Source organism: Lithobates pipiens, unplaced genomic scaffold, assembly GCF_037356315.1.
Source record: "Lithobates pipiens isolate NorthernLeopardFrog02 unplaced genomic scaffold, aLitPip1_a1.2 Scaffold_13, whole genome shotgun sequence".
Taxonomy (NCBI): Eukaryota; Metazoa; Chordata; class Amphibia; order Anura; family Ranidae; genus Lithobates; species Lithobates pipiens.
The window spans coordinates 421,029,657-421,052,226 of record NW_027507718.1 but is presented as its reverse complement, the minus strand read 5'-3'; the positions used below and the strand labels follow the sequence as shown (position 1 = coordinate 421,052,226).

The 22,570-nt window shown below is 39.0% G+C and overlaps 1 protein-coding gene across 8 annotated transcripts in view; it reads right to left on the bottom strand.

The window, feature by feature from the left end:
* Positions 1–1,811: 1,811 nt before the first annotated feature.
* The window catches only part of RBM47 (RNA binding motif protein 47), a 172,106-nt gene continuing 151,347 nt past the window's right edge, over positions 1,812–22,570 (bottom strand). For 6 of the 8 annotated variants that reach the window (XM_077477594.1, XM_077477598.1, XM_077477592.1 and 3 more), the window contains 4 exons: positions 18,658–19,820; positions 12,865–13,071; positions 11,610–11,797; positions 1,812–8,722 (listed from right to left, as the gene is read on the bottom strand). In XM_077477594.1, the coding sequence (XP_077333720.1) occupies positions 8,483–8,722; positions 11,610–11,797; positions 12,865–13,071; positions 18,658–19,789 (1,767 nt within the window). In that variant the 5' untranslated portion in view covers positions 19,790–19,820 and the 3' untranslated portion in view covers positions 1,812–8,482. The remainder of the gene's footprint in view (positions 8,723–11,609; positions 11,798–12,864; positions 13,072–18,657; positions 19,821–22,570) is intronic. The other 2 variants (XM_077477593.1, XM_077477600.1) reach the window with 2 other exon arrangements.

Here is a 22,570-nt window from a genome sequence, read left to right as displayed (position 1 = left end):
CGGAACTAAACCCATCGATTTAACAGTTTCAAATAAGTTACATTCCTATAATTCCGGGATTGCTAACGGTCACATTTGCTTGTTTCCTCAACAAAGCTGTCAAATCATTAAATGGCTGGTGTCATAACTGATCACATGTGCAGCACTGCCAGTTGCAGATCAAACAGAAGCAGTTTTATTGGCTGTAAAGGATAAGAGGGTTTAATTCCATTTTAAGGCTGCCAGCAGATCAGACTCTACAAATTCATCAGTGCCCAAAAGTGCCAAAAAATGGAGAGCAACTGAGCATGTGCAGGGCAGGGTGGGGCAGTGTATTACTGGATTTTAACCACTTGCCTACTGGGCACTTTTACCCCATTCCTGTCCAGGCCAATTTTTTACTTTCAGCACTGTCGCACTTTGAATGAAAATTGCATGGTCATGCATTACTGTACCCATATGATTTTTTCCCCATACAAATAGAGCTTTCTTTTGGTGGTATGTAATCACCACTGGATTTTTTATTTTTTGCTAAAGAAATGCATAAAGGCCGAAAATGTTGGAAATAAAAATTTTTTTCATAGTTTGTAAAGCCCCGTACACACAATCGTAAATCCCGCCAGTAAAAGTCCGATGAGAGCTCTTGGTCGGAAATTGTGTGTGTGCTCCATTGCACTTTTGCTGGCAGAATTTCCGCCAGCAAAAGATTGAGATCAGGTTCTATATTTTTCCGATTGAAAAAGTTCCCATCGGAAATTCCGATCGTCTGTAGAAATTCTGACGTGCAAAATTCCTATGCATGCTCGGAAACAATTCGATGTGTGCTCGGAAGCATTGAACTTCATTTTCTTGGCTCGTCGTAGTGTTGTAAGCTACTACGTTCTTGACAGTTGAAATTTCAGAGAACTTTTGCGTGACCGTGTGTATGCAAGCCAAGCTTGAGTGGAATTCCGTCAGAAAAACCATCCAAGATTTTTCCGATGGAAATTCCGCTCGTGTATGGGGCATAATACAATTTTGCAAACAGGTCATTTTTTACTTTCACTTATGTGCGCTGAGTTGGCACTGATGGGCACTGAGGAGGCACTGATAAGGCTGAAATAATAGGCAGAATTGATGAGACACTGATAGGCACTGATTGGCAGCACTGGTGGGCACAGATTGGTAGCACTGGTTGGCACTGTTGGGACTGCACTGATAATAAGGACACTGATAATCAGTGCCAATTATCAGTGTACATGTCCCTTTACACAAGTCGGTTATGAACTCTCTTCTCTTCTCCTCACACTGGCAGTGTGCCAATAACCAGCTTATGTTTACCTCAGTGATCAGCTATGATTGGACACAGCTGATCATGTGGTAAAAAGCTGATGATTGTCTTTTTACCTTAATCTGCCATCACAGCACGCGCCACCCACAGCCTGCAGCGGGCGCACGGCAGGTACGATCACATGATGCCATCATATGGCGGTGTCCCAGAACTGGACAACTGTGCTGTAGCTGTCATTTGGCTATAGTGCGATCGGCAAGTGCTTAAACAGTATAGGGTCCTTTTTTTTTATTGTTTTATATAGCTATACAAAAGAGGTCAGCATGAAGAGATCTAACAGGACTTAATTTTCTGACTAAAGTTCCACTTTAATAAAAGTCGTTAGTAGAGACGTCATTTTTTTAAATATATTTTTTTGCCAGTCAGCTGATTGAAACCAATGCCAACACCAACTGTCCTCTGCTGTGAATAATGGCAATGAAGCCCCCCCACCGTGAAAACCACCAAAATGGTTAGTTAAAAGTCACACACTAGCCCAGAGTTTAGAATAAAGACAACAATATGCAGTTTTCAATGTTTTATTTTTCTACACTCTAAAAATACATAGCAAATACAAGTAACAAGCTCACATTGAACTTGAAGGGCTTTTTAAAAACACAACAAACATGGTAATTCATAGAAGGAAGAGACGACTCCTATCAGACAACACATTATAAAGAAAATAAGGCACATAATATTTCCCCATTCCTTGTGTGCATTTGTTCTTAAAAAATTAAGCTCAAATTTCAAGTCTCTATACAGCTTTGTGTGTATAAATATAAAAAGGTAGCAATCTGTATGAAATGGTTTTTAGAAATAAAATGCCATTTGCACATAACTTGAAGAGTAATGCATACATTTCATACATTACATTTTTCCGTTGCGAGCTGTATCATTTTTTTTCTTTTTCTGTGGAAGTGATATTGTTGTAGTCAGTTATTCTGGGCTGTTAGTGTCTTATCAACAGACATTTTACCAATTTCTTCCACAAGTGTTTCTGATTAGGAGTAACACATGAAATGCCAGTCCTTGTGCAAAATGAGACATTTCTCCATGGTTAGTCATTCATCCTGAGCAGAAGATACTGCAGCAAGCCCAGAGATGGATGACGTAAGCTATAAGGCATAACATCTTCTATCATGTATATAGTTCAAAGTCACTGGCATGGATGATACACATTACACTATTGATGGGAAAAGAACTTCATTTTCCCAAATTCATCATGGATCTTGGTGAACCTGGTAATCCCCATGCATATTGACATTTGTTCCGGTCTAACATAGCCCACTGCCAGCATGTCTATTACTGCAGCTGTCTAATATCCACAGTGTGAAGACACAGGCGGGTGATGAGTAGTAAGAGAAGGAAGCAGTTGCTGATTTGTTACCATGCAAATGTTTTCTGATCCCGGCTCAGTAAACCAGAATCTCATGTTTTTTAGGAATTCCCCTGTTGTAGAATAACTGAACACAATTAGAGTCAGGCATTAACTTTAAAGGGTTAGCTCACCTTTAAAAAAGGTTCTTCTTGTCCCTAAAGCCAGGGCCGTCTTTAATATTGATTGGACTCTGGGCAAAAATTTTCTTAGGGCCCCCCTCCCCCCATGAAATTTCACTCTCCACCTTCTCTGAGACATACAATAACTAGCAGCTAGACTTAAAATCAGTTTACTGTATCAGATCAGGCAGCGATTGCGATTGGTTGCCAGAGGTTACAGCATATCATTACTGCTTACTGACTGGTTGCTAGAGGTTACAGGACTCCGTAAGGCTCACTGATTAGTTGCTAAAGGTTACAGCACATTTATGCTTGTTGATTGGCTGCTAGAGATTGCTGTACAGTAATACTGCTCAGTGGTTGCTATAGGTTACAGCACATCTTCTCCTCACTGCAGGGGGGCATGATATACCTATGAATGCTGCCTTTATTTACATATCAATGCAGTTGGCCTCGGCTATTTACATATGCATGTCACTTCTAGTTACATATGAATGCCAGTATTTACATGTAAACACATGGTGTCTGCAGGTGAGTCATCTGTACACAACAATAGGGCAGAGCTGGGCAGCATTAGTAGCAGCACAGGACTAAAACTTCAAGGGACAGGGGAATATAAACTGGGATAGTTGGCAAGTATGAGGCAGCTGCTTTGGGCCCCACAACAATGACAGGGCCCAGGGCAGCTGCCCCTTTTGCCCTGCCTTAAATACGGCCCTGCCTAAAGCCCTCCATGGGTGATAAACTGTCAGTGCCCATGTAGCTGGTGTGCTCCAGGGATTTGAAATCCATGCCCTTCTTCTTTTGGTAGGGCTTGCAGGACAGACCAGAGCAATTATGATTGGTCAAATTGATCATGTGCCAGTTCTGACCAATTAGAATCGCTCTGACCTACCCAGAAGCCCACAGAAAGAAAAGGAGCAGGGATTTCAAATCCCAGGGCTGCTATATTGCCTGTGTGGGCACTGACTGCTCATCACAAGTGAAGGTAAGAACAGTGGGGACCAGGAGGGGTGGGGAGGGTGTAAGGCAGCCTTTTTCAACCTTTTCAACACAGAGGAACCCTCAAAATAGTTCTCCAGTTTCAGGGAATCTCTGCTAAAAATTAGAAATCTACAACTCATGATGCATTAGTGTGATGGTCAGTGGAAAGAATGGTCCTTACACTTGTGGTCATTGGGAAGAATTACCTCCTTACAGATAGTTAAAAAGACCAATAGTGTCAGTGGGAACTTATCTGAGAGGCAGAAATTGCCCAATGCTGAAGGCACCCCTAGCAACCTCTAGAGGAACCCTAGGGTTCCACTGAACCCTGGTTGAGAATCACTGGTGTAGGGTGTTCATTCGCCTTTTCACTTTTTTTTTCTGAAAAGGTGAACTAACCCTTTAAGACATTATGATGGTTACAAAGTAGAAACTACTATTTCTCTTACTCCAGCTCTTTAATTTTTAACAACGGGAGGCCCCATCTTAGACCTTCATGGGACAAATCAGCAGACTCTACTACATAGCACTGTGTCTGCTGCTTTCCCATAAGGGGAATATTGCATTGTGGGTTTATTAGGAGTCATGTCACACATATAAAAAGGCATGCTGCTTGGCCATATGCTATAACAGCACAAACATTCAGCAAAAAGCCACTAGTGGTGAAAAATAAATAAAATAAAAAAAGGATATTTCTAAAGTAATCAGTATTTTATTTCAAATACAGCATATTGGCACATGATGCGTTATAAAGTGAAACACCTAGAAACAAAAAATGCTGCATTCGCTCAAAAAGTTTAAAAACATCTTAATATTGTTCTAAAAGCCTTTAAACAGGCCACAAGAAAACAAAACACTGCAATAAGATAATGACATACTAACATAACAAAACCTATCTTAAAACATAAAATAAAATGAAATAAAAGGTTTTACCTCTGCAACTGGAAAACAAATATATTTGAAATAAAACTATGAAGGAATACATATATACACAAACAAAGTCTATATCTTACGGAAAGAATGGGACAACCCAACTTGCTCAGCAGTCTGTGGTTGATCTCATTCTATTTTCAGACAAAAAAAGGTAAAAGCCACCAACACCCATAGTATGCCATTAAAGAAGCATCATATAAATGAGAGTAAATAATCCAGGTCAGAGCTCTTGGAGCACAGCTATTTACAGCACAGCAGCAGCAAATCACTAAAACACTAACGTTCTCATGGAGTAGGACTGGAGTCTCCAAACTAAGGCCCATGGCCCTACGAGATTTTAAGTGGCTCACAGTTAATGTCATATCCGAAAATATGCATTGACTGAGGATTAAGGTCAGCAGAGGCTGCCCATGGTCTCCACTTCTGATGTAAGGGGGACTCTGCTTGGGATCCTGATGTAAGGAGGAACTCTAATGCAAGGGGGATGCTCATGGGGATTTTTTTCAGCCCAGGAATATTTGTAAAATATACAATGTAGACCTCGTACTGAAATGTTTGGAGACCCCTGGACCAGGATAACCTATATCACAACTGTTTGTAGGATGTGACTGGTGTATAGCAGGAAGAGCTGGATGGATAGCTAAGGATCTGAGCAACCCCTGAGTATTGTACTAACAGAAAAGTCACTGAATCTATAATTAATTTATTTATAATAATTATTTTTAAGCAGTGAAATACAAAGTTATTCCCAAGTCTTATTCAAGTCCTCCCAGTAAGGATGCACAAAGCACTGAAAGCCATAGTAGCCACTCAGATGTCACCTTCCTTTAGTTATTTTGGTGTATATATATATATATATATATATATATATATATATATATATATACACATACATACACTATATTACCTAAAGTATTGGGACGCCTGTCTTTACATACACATGAACTTAAATGGCATCCCAGTCTCAGTCCATAGGGTTCAATATTGCGTTGGCCCACCATTTGCAGCTATAACAGCTTCAACTCTTCTGGGAGGGCTGTCCACAAGTTTAGCAGTGTGTCTACAGGAATGTTTGACCATTCTTCCAGAAACTCATTTGTGAGGTCAGGCACTGATGTAGACGAGAAGGCCTGACTCGCAGTCTCCACTAATTCATTCAAAAGGTTGAGGTCAGGACCCTGTGCAGGCCAGTCAAGTTTTTCCACCCCAAACTCGCTCATCCATGTCTTTATGGACCTTGCTTTTGCACTGGTCCAAATCATTTGGTGAAGAGGGGAATTATAGTGTGGGGTTGATTTTCAGGGGTTGGGTTTGGCCCCTTAGTTCCAGTGAAGTGAAACTCTTAAGGCGTCAACATACCAAGAATTTTGGACAATTTCATGCTCCCATCCTTGTGGGAAAAGTTTAGCCCCTTCCTGTTCCAACACAACTGTGCACCAGTACTCACAAAGTCCATAAAGACATGGATGAGGGAGTTTGGGGTGGAAGAACTTGACTGGCCTGCACAGAGACCTGACCTCAACACCATTGGGAGGAATTAGAGCGGAGACTGCGAGCCAGGCCTTCTCGTCCAACTTCAGTGTCTGACCTCACAAATACGCTTCTGGAAGAATGGTCAAACATTCCCATAGACACATTCTATGGGAGGCAGGCATCCCAATATGTTTGGTAATTTTATATATATATATATATATATATATATATATATATATATATGACTGGTAACGTTTTTACTATTTTTTTTTACTATTTTTCTCAATTTTACGTAAGGAGGATTTTAAGTGACTAAAAGGGTTATAAAAAAAATGTTGGCACTAAAAACTGCTTCTGTTGCTCATAATACCCAATCAGATTCCAACTTATCAGGATAAAAGCGACACCTGGAATCTGATCACCTGCTATTAACAATACAGACGCCTTTCTTTGCTTTTAATAAATTCGCCCTAACAAAATACTTTTATACATCTACCCAGTGTGTCTACTTGTGAGTCAGTTTCTGCTATCTCCCTCATTTGTTTCAGTGTTTTTACAAAACAAAATACATAGGTAATAAATATAATTCCTATAAAGCATCATATTAACAGTTGATGACTTTGTATTGGCTCCATCTGTTGGATAAATTCATCTGCGTATCACACAGGAATGAGTAAACCTCCAGTACTTCAGCCTAGGCTGATATACAGCTAATATTCTACCAAGCCAGGTTTGAAAATGTGGTAATACAGTAAGGTTCCTCTATGAGGTCTAGGGCCTAGCTAAGCCCATAAGGTTTGTTTACACTTGTGTTAACCCTCTGAAGAGCAATCTAGTCTGAACTACTTTTTAGAGGACATTTGATAGGTGGTCGCGTTATTAAACCTTCTCATTGACTCTGTCAACCCCTAAAAGCCGAGATGTGTATATCCCTGTATGGCCTTAGAGCTGGTAAAAAATCAGCTCAACCACCTGTTTATACTGCCACCTAACCTCCAACTGCAAGTGTTAACTAGGCCCTCTACAAGGAATGCATTTGATAAATGTCAATAATGCCCATAAAATCACAAAATAGGTGGCTCTAATATATAGGTTTTATGATTGTTCTTAAAGAGGTGTGCTGTAATATATATATATATATATATATATATATATATATATATATATATATATATATATATATATATATATATATATATATAAAAACATACGCTATCATTAGAATACATAGCTATATCATAATGATATAGTATGTATCATTATACACACAGTGGTTTGTTTAGATAAGATACGTCAGCCAGAAGTATCTACTGAGGTCTGGGGCTTACCACAGGTAGAGACCTACTACTGCATTATGTTTTAGCCCAGAAATGCTCTACTTATGTGCCAATAAATCAAATAGGACATTACAATCAAGTTGTTTATATAGTATTTTGTTTTTGGCCCCCAAAAATAGAACATTGAAAATTGATATCCCACAATATCAAACTGCTGCTTGGACACTCCAATCTAACAACCACACAATACTAAGACTACTTCCACTGAGAGCATAGAATACTTTTGTTTGAAGTTGTCGAAGTTCAATGAAATACAGCCAGGTATTGACAGAGAACCAAGCTTCTTAACCTCTGTGAACTATTCTGCTAATAGAGGGCCATTAGCCTTCACCTTGCTCAGTTGATATAGTGAACAATATACTGTATGATTTATAGGTCATGGCATAAACTTTATATTCCTAGTTATCCCCAAGATTTTCCAGTACAGCTATATAAATAAAGTACCTTTCTAAAATCTCTCTATATATATTTATTTTAAATATGGAATATTTACTCTTTATGCTATAGCTGCTCTTGTACTTTTACACACTTCAGTTACATTATTATCAACTGTACTACATAACATATATATATATATATATATATATAGATAAATCTCTAGTGCAGAATGTTCTAAATATATATAAATATATATATATATATATATATATATATATATATATATATATATATATATATATATATAAAACAAATAAAATAAAAACACACCTTCATACCAGTAATGTTGCCTATGTAAATATTGTTAAAAACCTAAGCAACCAAACCATATAATATAAATCTACATGGTTAAAGCATAAAAATGCAGAAATGTATAAACAAACCTATGCAACCATCTTAAAAACTGCTTTTTTTGAAAAAAAAAATTCACATATATAAAATATTCTTCTAAGAATATATCTTTAGGTTCTTTCTTCATAAATATTTTAAAGTTCCTTCAGTAGCCCTTCCAACTCCTCTAGAGATTGCAGTGTTAATAAGTCTGGTAGAAGTCATGCAACGGGACCTGGAAGGCTGCAGTAGGAAAGGCTTGAGGTATATAGCCAGCATATCCTCCATACATTGCTGCTGCAGCGGCTGCATTCTTTTGTAGTGTGGCTAATGTGGCTGTGGTGGGAGCAGCAATGGGCAAGTAGCTTGCGCCATAAATCCCTGCAGCAGGAATCCTTTGCACATTGTGAGCCATGGTATAGACTGGAGTTATTGGGCGACCCTGAAAGACAGATGGGATATTTAGGAATAACAAAGAAACGGTTCAATTTATACTGTTTTTAGGAAAAGATAGAACGGAAACATGATTAAACATGACTGAGTTACAACTATCAACAATTCCACTATTATTCTCAAGGTGAAAATGAATGATAATTAAAATGATGTACATATATAATTAGTAAGTGTTCCAGCCTACACAAAGGCAAAAAATACACATTTTATGCAGGTTAATATCCCCAAAAGGAAACTAGCCCACAATTCGCTCTAATGAGCAGGGGTCTTTGATTCCTCCAGTATTGAATTGTATTGTAACAATACTGTCTGCCCTAATGTTGTAAAGTGCTGCGCAAACTGTTGGCGCTATATAAAACATGTATAATAATAATAATAATAACTGCAATTTTGCAAAGCAACACTGCTAATCTCTGAGACACCATCTGTGAAATTTAACGGAGATGTTCCTAATATCTGCCATAATTTTTTTTTCAATAGGCAATCATCATCAACACTTTTCCAAGTTAAAAAATAAATGAACAGTTTCTAATTGTGGCAGACGCACACTTATTTAAAACCCTACAATGAAATGTGTGTTGCATGCCTAAATGTTTACAGTGCCTAGTCGACCTTCCCAACCGCAAAACATAAAAACAGGAGAGTTTGCCAACCTAACCACTTTATTGTTAAAATCAATAGTTGCACCCGCATGGAGCTGAATGGGTAATTGGCGTATCAATGACCCTGCAAACCAACAGTCCCATTAAGAAGGAGATACACTGGTGAAAAAGTGTGGCTTTGATCCATCTGCCATAGACTGTCAGTAAGATAGCTGAGAATTTGTACAATACCAAGTACCATTGGTCATAGTATCTACTGCGCCCTCAGACTCTCAGTCAGCAGGGCTGTTGGATACGTCCAAAAAAAACAGGATCTGCTACATGGACCTAACATGCAGTTTTTTTTCTGTTCTTCTTGTGTTCCACCTTCCCAAGCTAAAGAGCCCATATGTTCAATGGGACTTCATGCTGGCCCCTAAGTAGATTAATCAATCATTTACAATCTGGCAACCCTCTTCAGGACAAAATAGCCAATTAATCTAATTATTGACTTGATGCCTATCAAGTGAGAACACCTATCAGTTTCTAATATCTTCTGACAATCTGCTCCTTAGTCCCCAGCTCTGTTCACCTTTGTTTCTCAAATTGCATCTCCATTCAGTTACTTTATGAAGCAAAGCAGTAACTGGAATTTCTGGCTTGCCTTTACAATGATACAGCCTGGACACAGCCAGGGCAGAAATTTCACTTTGTTTCCAGCATTGATTTGGGAATGATTTTGAGTGGTTTGTGAGGAGCAATGTACACTTGCATTTACTGTTGCTTTTGCCATGCGTTCATTTTTCCATATCAACATTCTGTGGTTGATTAGCTTTTGAATCTGATGCCCATGTACACTAAACCTAAGCTTGGGAGAAATACAAGAAGTCAAATGATAGTTCAGACCACCAGCAACCACTTACAATAAAATTGTAATTTTTGGTGAATTTGTAATTTTTAGCCTCACAGTAGATGTCTACTAACATCAAAGGAGCTGCATGTGAAAAGGTACTTAAAGCGGTGTTCCGCCTGAATTTTTTTTTTTAATCAACAACTACAAATATTGCAGCTGCTGACTTTTAAAATAAGGACACTTACCTGTCCAGGGAGCCCACGATTTCCTCACCTGAAGTCGACCCATCCCTCGGCTCCTGGGTGGGGGTTACGGCATCTTCAGTAAGGCAATCAGGAAGTGAAGCCTTGTCGCTTCATGGCCTGGTTCCCTACTGCACATGTGCGAGTCGCTCTGCATGTTCTGAGTGGTCCCTGCTGTCTTCTGGGACCTATGTGTGTCCCAGAAAACATGAGGGGGGACGGAGGAGGGGCCAGATATGGCGTAGATTGCTGTGGAAACTGCGGCGATCTTTCGCCAAAGTGGGAGCAAATACCTGTATTGGACAGGTATCTGCTCCCCCATCCCCCTATAAGGTGCCAAATGTGACACGGGGGCAGGAATCCAGACAGAGGAAGTTACATTTTTGGGTGGAAATCTGCTTTAAAGTGGATCCTCACCCCGTGTCTTCTGCACAAATTAGATACTTACCCACCCAGCGGATCCAGCATGTCCCAATGAGATCCTCTTCTGTTTTGCCTCTGCATGGTCCCACGTTGCTCTTTTCAGGTGTGATGTCATCAGTAGGCACTGGTCTTTCCAGTTTTGGTCTGCCTACTGATGATGCGCCACTTGACCTGCCACCTTATGTGATGTGCATATCACAGGAGGGAAAGGGTGTAGAGTCCATGTCATTTGCCTAGGCCTAGGGGGTAGAGGCCCAAAAACATTTCAAAATAAAAGACAGTGCTATTTAAGGATGGGGGGGGGGGGGAGGTGTCTCAAAGAAGAACTGAATTCTCAAAAAAAGAATACATAATAATTTCACTGTAAATAAAACCAGATCTTATTAATGGTTTAAAAAAATACAGTTTTCCTATTTCTTTGTTTGTTTTTTCTTGCCCTGCCCTATGCCCACCCTGTATACTTTTTATGTGAACATCATGTGGACATGTGCATTCTTCAGCAGCAGCTGACTATCAACAGTTTCACTGTAGGAATGTGCCAGTACACTGTGGGTTGCATGCATGACTGCTTGTACTCTAACTCGGGACTATAAGAAAAGGAAGACAATGCCTCAGCGGAAACGAGTAGGCATTGTTACCCTAAGAAAGGAAATGCTTTGGGATTCACCTTGCTGCTGGGGATCACTTCTTGCCATTACAGCAATACATGCAGCAACATATTGGTGTTATACATTTAAGTTTTAAGTTTAGATACACTTTAACAATAATAACACTTACCTGAAATGGTGGGGGTGTTGACACTGAAGGAATAACAGCTGCTGCAGTGGCAGCACTCACTGCATCAGCCTGCACAGTCATAGGATTAATCATGTGTTCCATGCCATGGATTTTCCCATCTTCTATCAGCTTGGCAGCTGAGGCCTGGAACATGGAGTACGGAGAGCTACCCATTGTGGGAATGGCAACTGAAATACACAAAAATTGGTCAGCAACAACAGTCTTTTGTTTAAACAAAATGCAAGCCTTCTTAACTGAGTATATTAAAAACTGCACTTTTACCTACACAAGTTATCAATTTATCAAATAAGAAATTGGCCCACAAAGTGACAGCCTTTATTGTGTACAGACCACCGTCACCATAAAAACAAAGTACATCTCACATTTCCCTATGCTGAGATAACTTATTGTTATATTGTGTTAGTTGTAGCAGATGAAAAGGCATGAACACATGATTTGGGAAGTAATAATCAAATAGCACAGCATGATTGATGAATCTCGGTTATAAAGATGACAATATATGCAGAATGTCAATAACACAATCTGGGCTGATTAAAGTAGCAATTTGGCTGTATGTGTGTTGAAAGGTATGGAATGGGGAGTTCACTAGTAGCATTTACAGCTTTTCACATACAACTGTTCTAACCTTAAAATATAACGTCCAAAAAATTGCCTTTTTCCTAAATGGTGAGGAATAGAGTGGGCCTCATAAATAATGTGTCCTAAATAAAAATGGTCTCTGTTGCCCATCCTTCCTGATGAAAGAAATATACTGTTGGCTAAAATCTAAAGTGTTTGAATATAATTGAAGGCTAAGAGACAACAAAAATATTTCATATTTCGCAATCTTTCAACCTATGAAAAATTGCTAACGTCATGTATCAGGGGATAGACATGGTGAGCCCAGTGTGTACATCTCAAGTGTTTAGTAGCCCTGTATCTAGTAGGTCTACGCATGTGTACTCATTAGCTTACACGATATCTCCCACAAACTCATCAGCCACAACTATATATTTTTTATTTATTTATAAGGGGCAAGTTCTGATCTACAAAACATTTTCTAGAACAATGAATAAAGTTTAGTGAAAGGTGCATTACGATAAAGCGTTCAACAATGCACTGGAGGGCCATTTATTAACATGGAGTAAGCATTATTAAGGAGCTATTACTCAGCTTTTATAAACCTCCCACCAGTATATTGCCTCTGATAAAATGTAGTCACCAGTTAGGGTTGAGTTTAGAATTTCAGACTAACCTGTACCGGGCTTAAGAGCAACTGGATTGACTGCTGGTAATTCCAGGTTGGGTACAAGTTCAAAGCCTTTTTCTTGCAGTTTACCCTTCCCTTCATGATATCTGCTATAAATGCCGCGGCCGGCCGAATATCCCCCCAGGTACGTGCCCCTGGGACCAGGGGCTCTGTTGCCTGCTGCGCCTCGCCCTCTGCCTCTTATGCTGCCTGCTTGTAATATCAACACAATACAATCAGAAATCACAGAAGATCACCACTAAAGCCTTTATAAAGTACATAGTGGGGAATCAATTTGAACTTCCATTTTGGCACATGACATACCAGTCAGCACTGAGATTCAAACACATCTCTGACCTGAGCTAAACATAAGTAAAAATGATTTTCTTCTCCTCTTGTCTCCTCTATAGCTGCTGGCCATATTTTTTAATAATGGATTGACTAACAATAATATTGCAGGTCAATAACAAAGATTTCTGGTACATCATCTCCAAAATGGAAGCACAAAATATGAGAAATGTTGTTTCAGTGTAAGGTTTCAAGGGAAACGTCAGCTAAAATACAAGTTGTAGACTTTATCTGGAGGCACATGTTATGGGTAAATCTACTATGAATGGATCAGAGTGGCGTGAAGAGAGGTGAGTGTAGCCTACAATTTAGCATAACTACCTCACACTGAAAAATCTTTGATATAATGTCAGAATGTAATGTTCAAATGTTTAATTATTTCTCCATGCCAACTTGTTCAAACTGTTTGGTAGGTTGAACAAATATTATCATTATCCAAGTCAGCCATTTTTTTGCATTTTGATGGTATTCTTCTAATGATTAGACCCCTGAAGGGCCACATGTGGTTTGTTATTATTTGTGGGCTTGCGTGGACATGACTGTTGTAAATTAGGGACAGTTCTTGAAGTGATTTGGGTCAAACTAATCATAACATAAAAATGCATAACAGAGGTTATATTTGGTGAAAATCACGTGTCAGCTATCAGGTAGATGAAGTTACTGTATGCGCCTTGTAAGGGCTCATGCACACTTCATCTTAAAGAAGCTCAAAGAAGCGGCTCCTACAGGCTTTTGAGCTTTTTTGAGCTCTAATTTTTTTTTTCGGCCTGGAAACTCCGTTCATGTTAGCCATTGTGTCCATGCACACTATGGCTTTTTCAGGAGTTTACAACAATACGCTCTTACAGGCAGGAACACCCCCCCAACCTAACTCACGTTGTTGAGCTTTCTAGCAGAAAGGATGCCCAAAAATGCATGAAAAAAACTCAAAAAGCTCAAAAAAGCTTGAAAACGCACACAAAAAAATTAGCTATGGGGAGGGTGTGTGAAAAAAAAATGCTTAAGCTCAAAAAAGCCCAAAGAAACTCAATAAAAATGTACAAAAGAGCACAAAAAAGCAGAAGCTTCTTCAAGCTTCTGAGAAATAAAAGCTCAAATACCTGTAAAAGCAGGTTTTATTTTGAGCTGTAGTGTGCAAGAGCTCTAAACGTATGCCTACCCCAACCCTCACACTTTCTGAGTTTCCCTAGTGCTCCTTCAATGGGATAGGTGGCCTCTTTGACAAAAAAGGAAGCATCAAGAAGTAGAAGGTAGAACCAGGTTTGGATTTTTACAATTCTACATCTGTTGATCTACTGATAGCTTTGACCGACTGTTTTCGTTTAACCTCTGCTTATTCATTTATTTTTTTTCATTGTGAACACCATTTGAATTGTTCAGGTGTAAATAAGGTTAACTTCAAAACTGTCCTAATTTCAAATATTAAAATGGTGGAAGGTATGCCATTACCCTGCTGACACTTAGGGAATTAATCGATAGGAAAATAAGCATTGGCATACAAACTGCCCATCTTTTATATGATATAATTTGTAACTGAATACAGGGCATTTCTTCCGCACAGAACCTACCATTTCAGATTCATTACATTCTGCTATCAAGTGGTAATAGGTCCACTTATTCTTGTGTAAGTTAAAATGTGCGCTCAAGTTGAAGAAAATCTTGTATTTTAGCGATTGTGATTTATGACTAGTACAGAAGCGTGATATGAAGGTACATGCTATGTACAACAAATCAGGGCATTTCTACTGAAATGTCAGCAGTAAAGCTGCCAGGTAGTCAGGTGATAAACATATGCCGGTAAGAGATAAACGAAGTGCACTGTGACCAATAGCAGAATGGCATAATTAGAGTGACCTTGGGTGAGTTTTTTTATCTTTTGCCGTCACACATGATGAGGAGACCATGACATTTTGTACTATGCACACTATGCAGCTTTTAAGCCACCTTAAGAGCAAAGCAAAATGTAAAATGCACTCCTGATACAAATTCACTGCTTGCTTATATAAATAGAGTCAGTTCTAATTTCCAAAGAAGTTAATAATAAATACACAGTCTGCCTTGATAGCTTTGTGGCCACTGGTATGGTTTACTAAAGTAGGCTTCCACAACAAGCTGTGAACAAGCTGGATTTATGAGCACTCAAATTCGTTTATCAAAGTGCCATATACAGAACCAGTAAGATAATTCATTCTTTCCTTAAATGAGAAACAAAATGGCTGCTGTTGGGCAGCAATGATAATTCCTTTTAACACTTTGTTAAAATAATCTCATTTCGTTTTAATAAGGTTATTGTCTTTTTGTGTGCATGAATTTGGATGCTCCATTTAAGCTAACTTAAATGCCAGAATACCAGTCAATACATCAAAAATGCAGCACGTAGAACATTTCCACAATGTGCTACAATGTAATTTGTTAGTCTGAAGCTTTGTAAAATGCATCAAAAGGCAAAGCAATGGTTCATTGTTGGTTTCAGCATTAGGTACGACAATTAAATTGTATGAGGTTTAACTTTCAAGCAATACAACCAGAGAAGCCCTTTTACAAAGACCAGAGTAAATGCAAAGCAAACCAGATTCCTTTTCTGAAACATGACTTCTGACTGATTGTTATTAGCTGCAGCTAAATTTTAAGACTATTCTTTCTACTTCAGTATTCTCAGTTTCAACTATCCTTATCTCTCAATCCTTCTCTTCACTGTACAACCTTCTCACTGAGCATGCTTTACCTCAGGAATGTATACCACATCAAGTGTTCGTGGCTCTCAGTTTCAAAAAACGTAGCCACAGGGACCATGTTGTGACAAATCTGCTCCATTTAAGCTAACTTAAGCCAATGGCAGAGAGCGCTGATTGGAGTCTTCTGTTCCCCCTGTCAGAACACAACAGCTCAGCGTGGGAGATCACTGGACTAACCTTGCATGGTTAGTACAGTGTCTAATACTGGAGCTGTCAGTATTTTTTTCGTGCTTTTTCAGTCTTCTAATTAATTGTTTTGTATGCGTAGGGCCCCATTGTGACTTCCTATTTGTTGCTCTAATAAAGAATAGGCAGCTAAATTCTGTGGTTTTTGGGTTTGGACCACCCTCTCTAGTTCTTCACTATGAGTCCATCACTATGATGGAAGGTGGCTTTGGCTATTCACCAGAGAATCTGTGTTCATATTTGCATTTAATTTTCAATCTAGCACAATAGGCCTGATGTGCAGGCATCAGGAGTAGCCAGTGTTGGGTAAAGTGAATATATAGCTAAAACTTTTTTTTTTTTTATGTTTTAGAGAGCGCAAGGTTAGGTCATCCATGGATGGTTCGATGGTCCCTGCTGAACTGGCCGAGATTCAAACCATGTATGGGCAGGCTGATTGTACCCAAGTCCATCCACAATGTTGTATTTTTTTTCCATTGCTCTTTGTGTCCTCACTAGGTAAATTGAGCCTCACTTTGTCCTGGTGACTATTATCACCGAGGCAGAAAGTGATAGAAATCCAAAATTGAGTTGTCTGCAGAACAGTATGTGAGGGTACTCTTCCAGTGGGAACATCTGTTCCAATGCCAACTGTGTAAGAGAGGAATTCCCCTCAGTTTATAGACATTTCCTTTAATTTCCTGTTACATTTCCTGTATAGAAAGTAAAGAAAATTCTCGCCAATGGGGCACAGACAGCAAAAAATAAAACGGGGCCTTTCATTCTCTTTAAGACATGTGGCATCGGAAGCTGCAGGCTAATATAAACAGACAATAGGTACAGATACAATCAGAAATCTATAATGTCCTTTTAGTAGAATAAATAACGATTCATTGTGTAGGTCTGGTTTGGTCCTATACACAGGTAATTTGTAAGCAGATGAGGTCACTTAGTTTAGTACAAATGAGAATCGCCCCATGTATGATGAATGCTGATCCACAGAATGTTCAGGTCCTCTAAACAACACATTTGTTACTCATTTACATCATATATCCAGCTTGTTTACCAAGAGTTACAGGTTGCATCTAGCTATGTCCACCTTTTATTGACATCACAGAGCACTTCATAGAAACTTAAGCCCTTGCTGTAAACTACAATGGTGATGAAATGACTTATGGTAATTAAATGTGAGTATCATGTTATAATGTAAATCAATGTGCTTGCTAAAGAATATTCAAGGCTGTACAAACATTCTGGAGATTTATGTTCTTCTCTTAGATTTGAGATGATCCTTACAAATTTGCAGAAGGAAAGAGGGAAAGAATAGTTAAAGGATAACATTCTCTAGTAACATCAACATCCAGCACAAAGATACAGCAAAGAAGTATATTGCCCATGATGCTTAGCCATGTTCTGGAGAAACAGCCAGTACATGGCTCAAGCTGCACAAAGCAGAGATGTGGAACATTTTTTTTATTTCTTGTTCATCATTATAAGTGATGAGCAATTGAAGTTACAAGTCAAACTCAGCTGCTGAACTGTTTATGAGTCTATTTTAAAGGCACAAGCGGTCTGGGAAATTTTAGTTTTTGAAAGTGATTTTTAAAGGAATTCTTTACTTTGAAAAATATGATATCTGCCATTGCTGGCTTATTTGTCTGAAAATTCAAATCTCTTGGCTTTCGGGCTGATCCAATTGCAGTCACTAAACTGCAACTAACATGGCAATCAGAAATGTTGAGCTTACTCTGGTTTTGTTGGCTGCATATTTGCTCCAGGTCAGTGATTTAGAAGTTCTGAAGAGGGAAGGCTTTCAGAAATCTCTTTGCACAGGTTTCCTTTTGAATCCAATCTCCTGTACTAACTAATCCCCACCTTCCTCATTATATGGCTGCCATAAGGAAGTTAGATTGTGGAGGAGTTTGATGTAAAGATCTTAGGTTCTCAATGGCAATTGAATGTGTCATAAAATTGCACAAGAAGAAGCAAATACAGACCAAGTACTACCTCCCTACACTTCTCCTACACATTGGTATGTGCATTTAAACAGTAGTGAGTTTATTAAAAAAAACAATAATTTTCCAATGTGCACGTTACAAAAAAAGACAGCTTGATTCTAATTTTTTTCCCCACTTACAAATAATTATTCTAAATAAAACCCAGTGCAACTGTAAAATAACCCACAGGAAAATCAGTTTTGATTTTCAGCACTGTTTGAATACATTATCTGTTGCATTACCAGATTGCTATATGTCCCAGTGGCTGAAATCATCCAACTGACAAAAGACAAGCAAGGCTATTGAGACATCACTGGCTATGGAGAGTTGCCAGAATTTGGTACTCAAGCATAGTTCTCCTGACTTGGTTGTCTCAGTGAAAAAGTGGATGAAGTTGCTGAAATTCATCCAGTACTAAAAATTCAGTTTATGCTACATATAGCATTTTATCATGAGTTTAAATAAAAGAAAGGATCAAAAGGACGTTAATTATTTTCTCAAATAATAACTTAAAAGTTAGATAAAGGTGAAACACTTTTGTTACAGTTACCAACCTTTCACAAAGTAATCTCTGTTTGGACCAATCAAGGCATTGTATGGGTATCCATAATAGGCTAATGTGTATGGATCGCATGAGTAAACATAATTGGGCTGAGCGACTTCTGTGACTGTAGCCGTGGTGGTTGTTCCTTTAGCAGCTTTCTGGTATCGTGTGTACTGTTCCTTATCTACTGGTTTAGCCAATGTGACTTCTATGCAAGAGCCTTCTAGTTCAGTCCCATTAAGGTTCCTCATGGCCTCCACTGCATCATCTCGACTGGTAAAATGCACAAAGGCATAATCCCGTATTTTCTTAACCCGTTCCACACATCCAGGATTGTACTGGCCAAACACCTTTTTAATTGTATCCTCAGGTGTTTCAATCATAAGGTTCCGCACATAAAGGATTTTGACAGTTTCCATCACATCTTCATCAACATCAATTTCTGGTTCTGCCCAGTCAACAGCAATCTGATGACCCCATAGCTGGATTCTTCCAGGCATCAATTTCCTTCTGGCCATGGCAGCTGCTCGGTGGCTTTCATATTCTACAAAGGCAAAGCCTCTATTTTTCATCTTATCAGCAGCACTAGCATAGACTATAACATCTAAAACTCCTTCAGTTACTTTGGAGATTTCTTCTAGAATCTCTTCTCTTTTCTTCATCTTTGGAATCCCCCCAATAAAAAGTCGACAGTTATCTACACTGCAACAAACACCTAAGAGCCTTCCAGGCCTGATTTCATAATTATTAAGTTCTCGGACTGCCCTCTTGGCTTCATGTTTCTGTGTGTACATGACAAAAGCATATCCCCGATTCTTTCCATCAAAGTCCATCATTAGGCGCATTTCATAGATACGACCTACACTTTCAAAGACTGGAACAAGCTCATCCTCATAGACATCACGGGGTATTTTGCCAATGAAAACTTCACAGCCACGTGGGGGGTGAAGCCCTTCCCACCCTGGTGGTGGACCTCCATATTTTCTTTGTCCATTTTCTTGAACCATCACGTACCCTGTACGTTCCATAAGTGAAATGAGAGCAGCTTCATTTGGTGCACCGACAACTCCCTCTGTGATCTTTGAGGCTGACATGTTAGAAGAATCGTTACTCATCATAGCAATAGAATCCTCTGCTGTCATTATGCCAAAGTCATGCAATACTTGCTGAAACCTTTTTAAAATAAAAACAAAGTATTAATGAAATAATCAAGGACACTGGTACAGAATAAAAACACAGTTTTTGGTATAAATAATTTCTTGCTGCTAAACAGATTTCTGGAGAAAATTAGTCATATAAAAACTTGGCTAAAACAGAACTACAAGGAAAATATATATGAAGAAAGAGCAATACAGTGCAGAAACCAAGAGACACTCCTTATCATGTAGCAGCTTGCACAATAGTAGACAGAAATCGTTTACACAATAGATTTTAACTTAAATCAGAAAACTTTTAAAATGAACTGCATTCATTACAAATGTAGTATCTTTAAAGTTTAAGGAGACAGTACATACGTTAATAAAAATATTCACAAATACACAAAGATAATAAGTTGATGTGTTTGACATTTTAGTGACAATAAAAGTGTGTAATAGCAATAACCACTTCACATTATTAGCCATTACAGGGTGTGCTACAGTAATCTTAAAGTGATTGTAAAGTCTTTTTTTATTATTATTATTATAAAAAAATATGTTATACTTACCTGCTCTGTTGCAGTGGATTTGCACAGAGCAGCCCAGATCCTCCTCTTCTCGGGTCCCTCTTCTGTGCTCCTGGCTCCTCCCTCCTGTTCAATGACCTCACAGCAAGCAGCTTGCTATGGAGGCACCTGAGCTGAGTCACAGCTCCCTGTGTCCATTCCGACACGGAGCCCGACCTGGCCCCGCCCCCCTAATTGGCTAGCTGACTTTGATTGACGCCACTGCTGTGTCGAAGCCAATCAGGAAGGAGAATCTCGGATGGCTAAGACACTTGTGGACATCACTGGACAGAGAGGGACCTCAGGTAAATATTAGGGGAGCTGCTGAACACAGCAGGCTTTTTATCTTAATGCATAGAATGATACAAAACCTGTCTTTACAACCCCTTTAATGTCTAAAAACATGTTTCCTTATATACATTTAATAATGTTGGTTAGTAGGCCTTCTAAAAGGAGTGACTAGTGTATTTAATTTACTCCAAATCATTCATGGCTTTAATAGACATTATATACTGATTATCTGTATGCATTGATTGAGATATAAACAGGCCACATGTAAAAACTGACATTTTATTTATTTTTTTAGATGGCCAATTCAACTTTTACTAAACCAGATGCTGCAAATAACATCATCATGCTACCCCTTGTAATATTATGCCACATTTTTGTGCCCCTGCCAAAAGTTATACGAAGAGAGACCATACATGAAGGCCTATGGCTTGATATTGGTAGGTCCACTTTTTTCCTAGGGAATTCTCCAAAATATTTTATCTACTTGAAATGTATGTAAAGCCAAAATATATATTTTTTTGAGTTGAGAAGGGTTAGAACCAGGTTTTCCCTGCTGGGGAGATTCATCCTTTGTATGTGTCCTGATGACCATTCTCACTGGGACAGAAAGTTCAAAAATTTGAGTTGCCACAGAAACAGAGGAGCAATCTTCCAATGGGGACACGTCTTTTGGTGACAGCTAAGAGCCCTTTCACACCAAGGGCGTTTTGCAGGCGCTATAGCGTTAGAAATAGCCCCTGCAATCTGCCCTCAAACTGCTGCTGTCAGGACGTCAGGAAATTTCCTGCCAGCAGCTTCTTTGGAGCGGTGAAGGAGCGGTGTGTTTACGGCTCCTCCACCGCTGCTCCCCATTGAAATCATTACCACTGGCAAAACGCCGCCATTGCGGGGTATTGCGGGCGGTTGTAACCCTTTCTCGGCCGCTAGCGGGGGGTTAAAAGCGGCCGAAATGCACTGCAAATCCGATGGTAAAACGGCGCTAAAAATAGTGGCGTTTTACCGCCGACGCTATGGGCAGTGTGAAAGGGCTCTAAGACTGAATTTCCCTTATTTTTGTGTCTATGGGACAGGAAGTGTAGTTTTTTCTCCCAAAAGAGACACAGATGGCAAAAAGAAAACCTAATAGCTGTTTCAACTGTTCCACCCTATACAAAATATTTTGGCTTTAGATATACATGAATTCCAATTTAAAAGGCTTGTATCTCCCCCCTCTTTTTCCATCTCTTTCCAATACTAATATAATCAAATAATGCTGGTCTGATTTGAAAATAATCCAAAGCATTTACCTATTTTAGAACATAGTGAAAGTTTGTTATTTTGACAAACTTTAAATTGGCTTTACTGCTTGACTACACAATTACAGTACATCTGAATGAACAGTACTGTACTAGTGATGCTGCTTCACAGGACATTTTCAGGCTCCATGCACACTGGCTTAAAAATTGCTTCTACAGGAGTTTTGTGTCCTGCCTGTAGAAGTAGCTCAATGTTATCCTATGTGTCCATGTAGATTAGGACATTAAGAGGCATATTTTGAGTTTAAAGTTTAGAAGCAGAAAAAAAAAACCTCCTGGTTCGTGTTTCTGATTGGAGCTTGGAGGCAGAAAAAACGTAAAACTCTCCTAAACTCGTCTAAACTTTGTACAAAAAATTCTCTATATGAGCGTTTTTTACTCCCAAGAAAACAGACGTTTTTTTAAGCCCAATGTGCATGGAGCCTTACACATTTCTTCTGTCTGTGGCTTTCATAATCAGTGTGTGTAAACCACATCTGAAATACAACCACTAGTGTTCAATTAAATATTTATGATCTCTGCACTGTAAAATCTCAACACAATCCTTTCATAAATGCTAATGTGTTCATAGTGTACACTCCACTGCTGGAGGACAATAATTACATGCTGGTGCATTGCGGTAGCACACTGTAAAC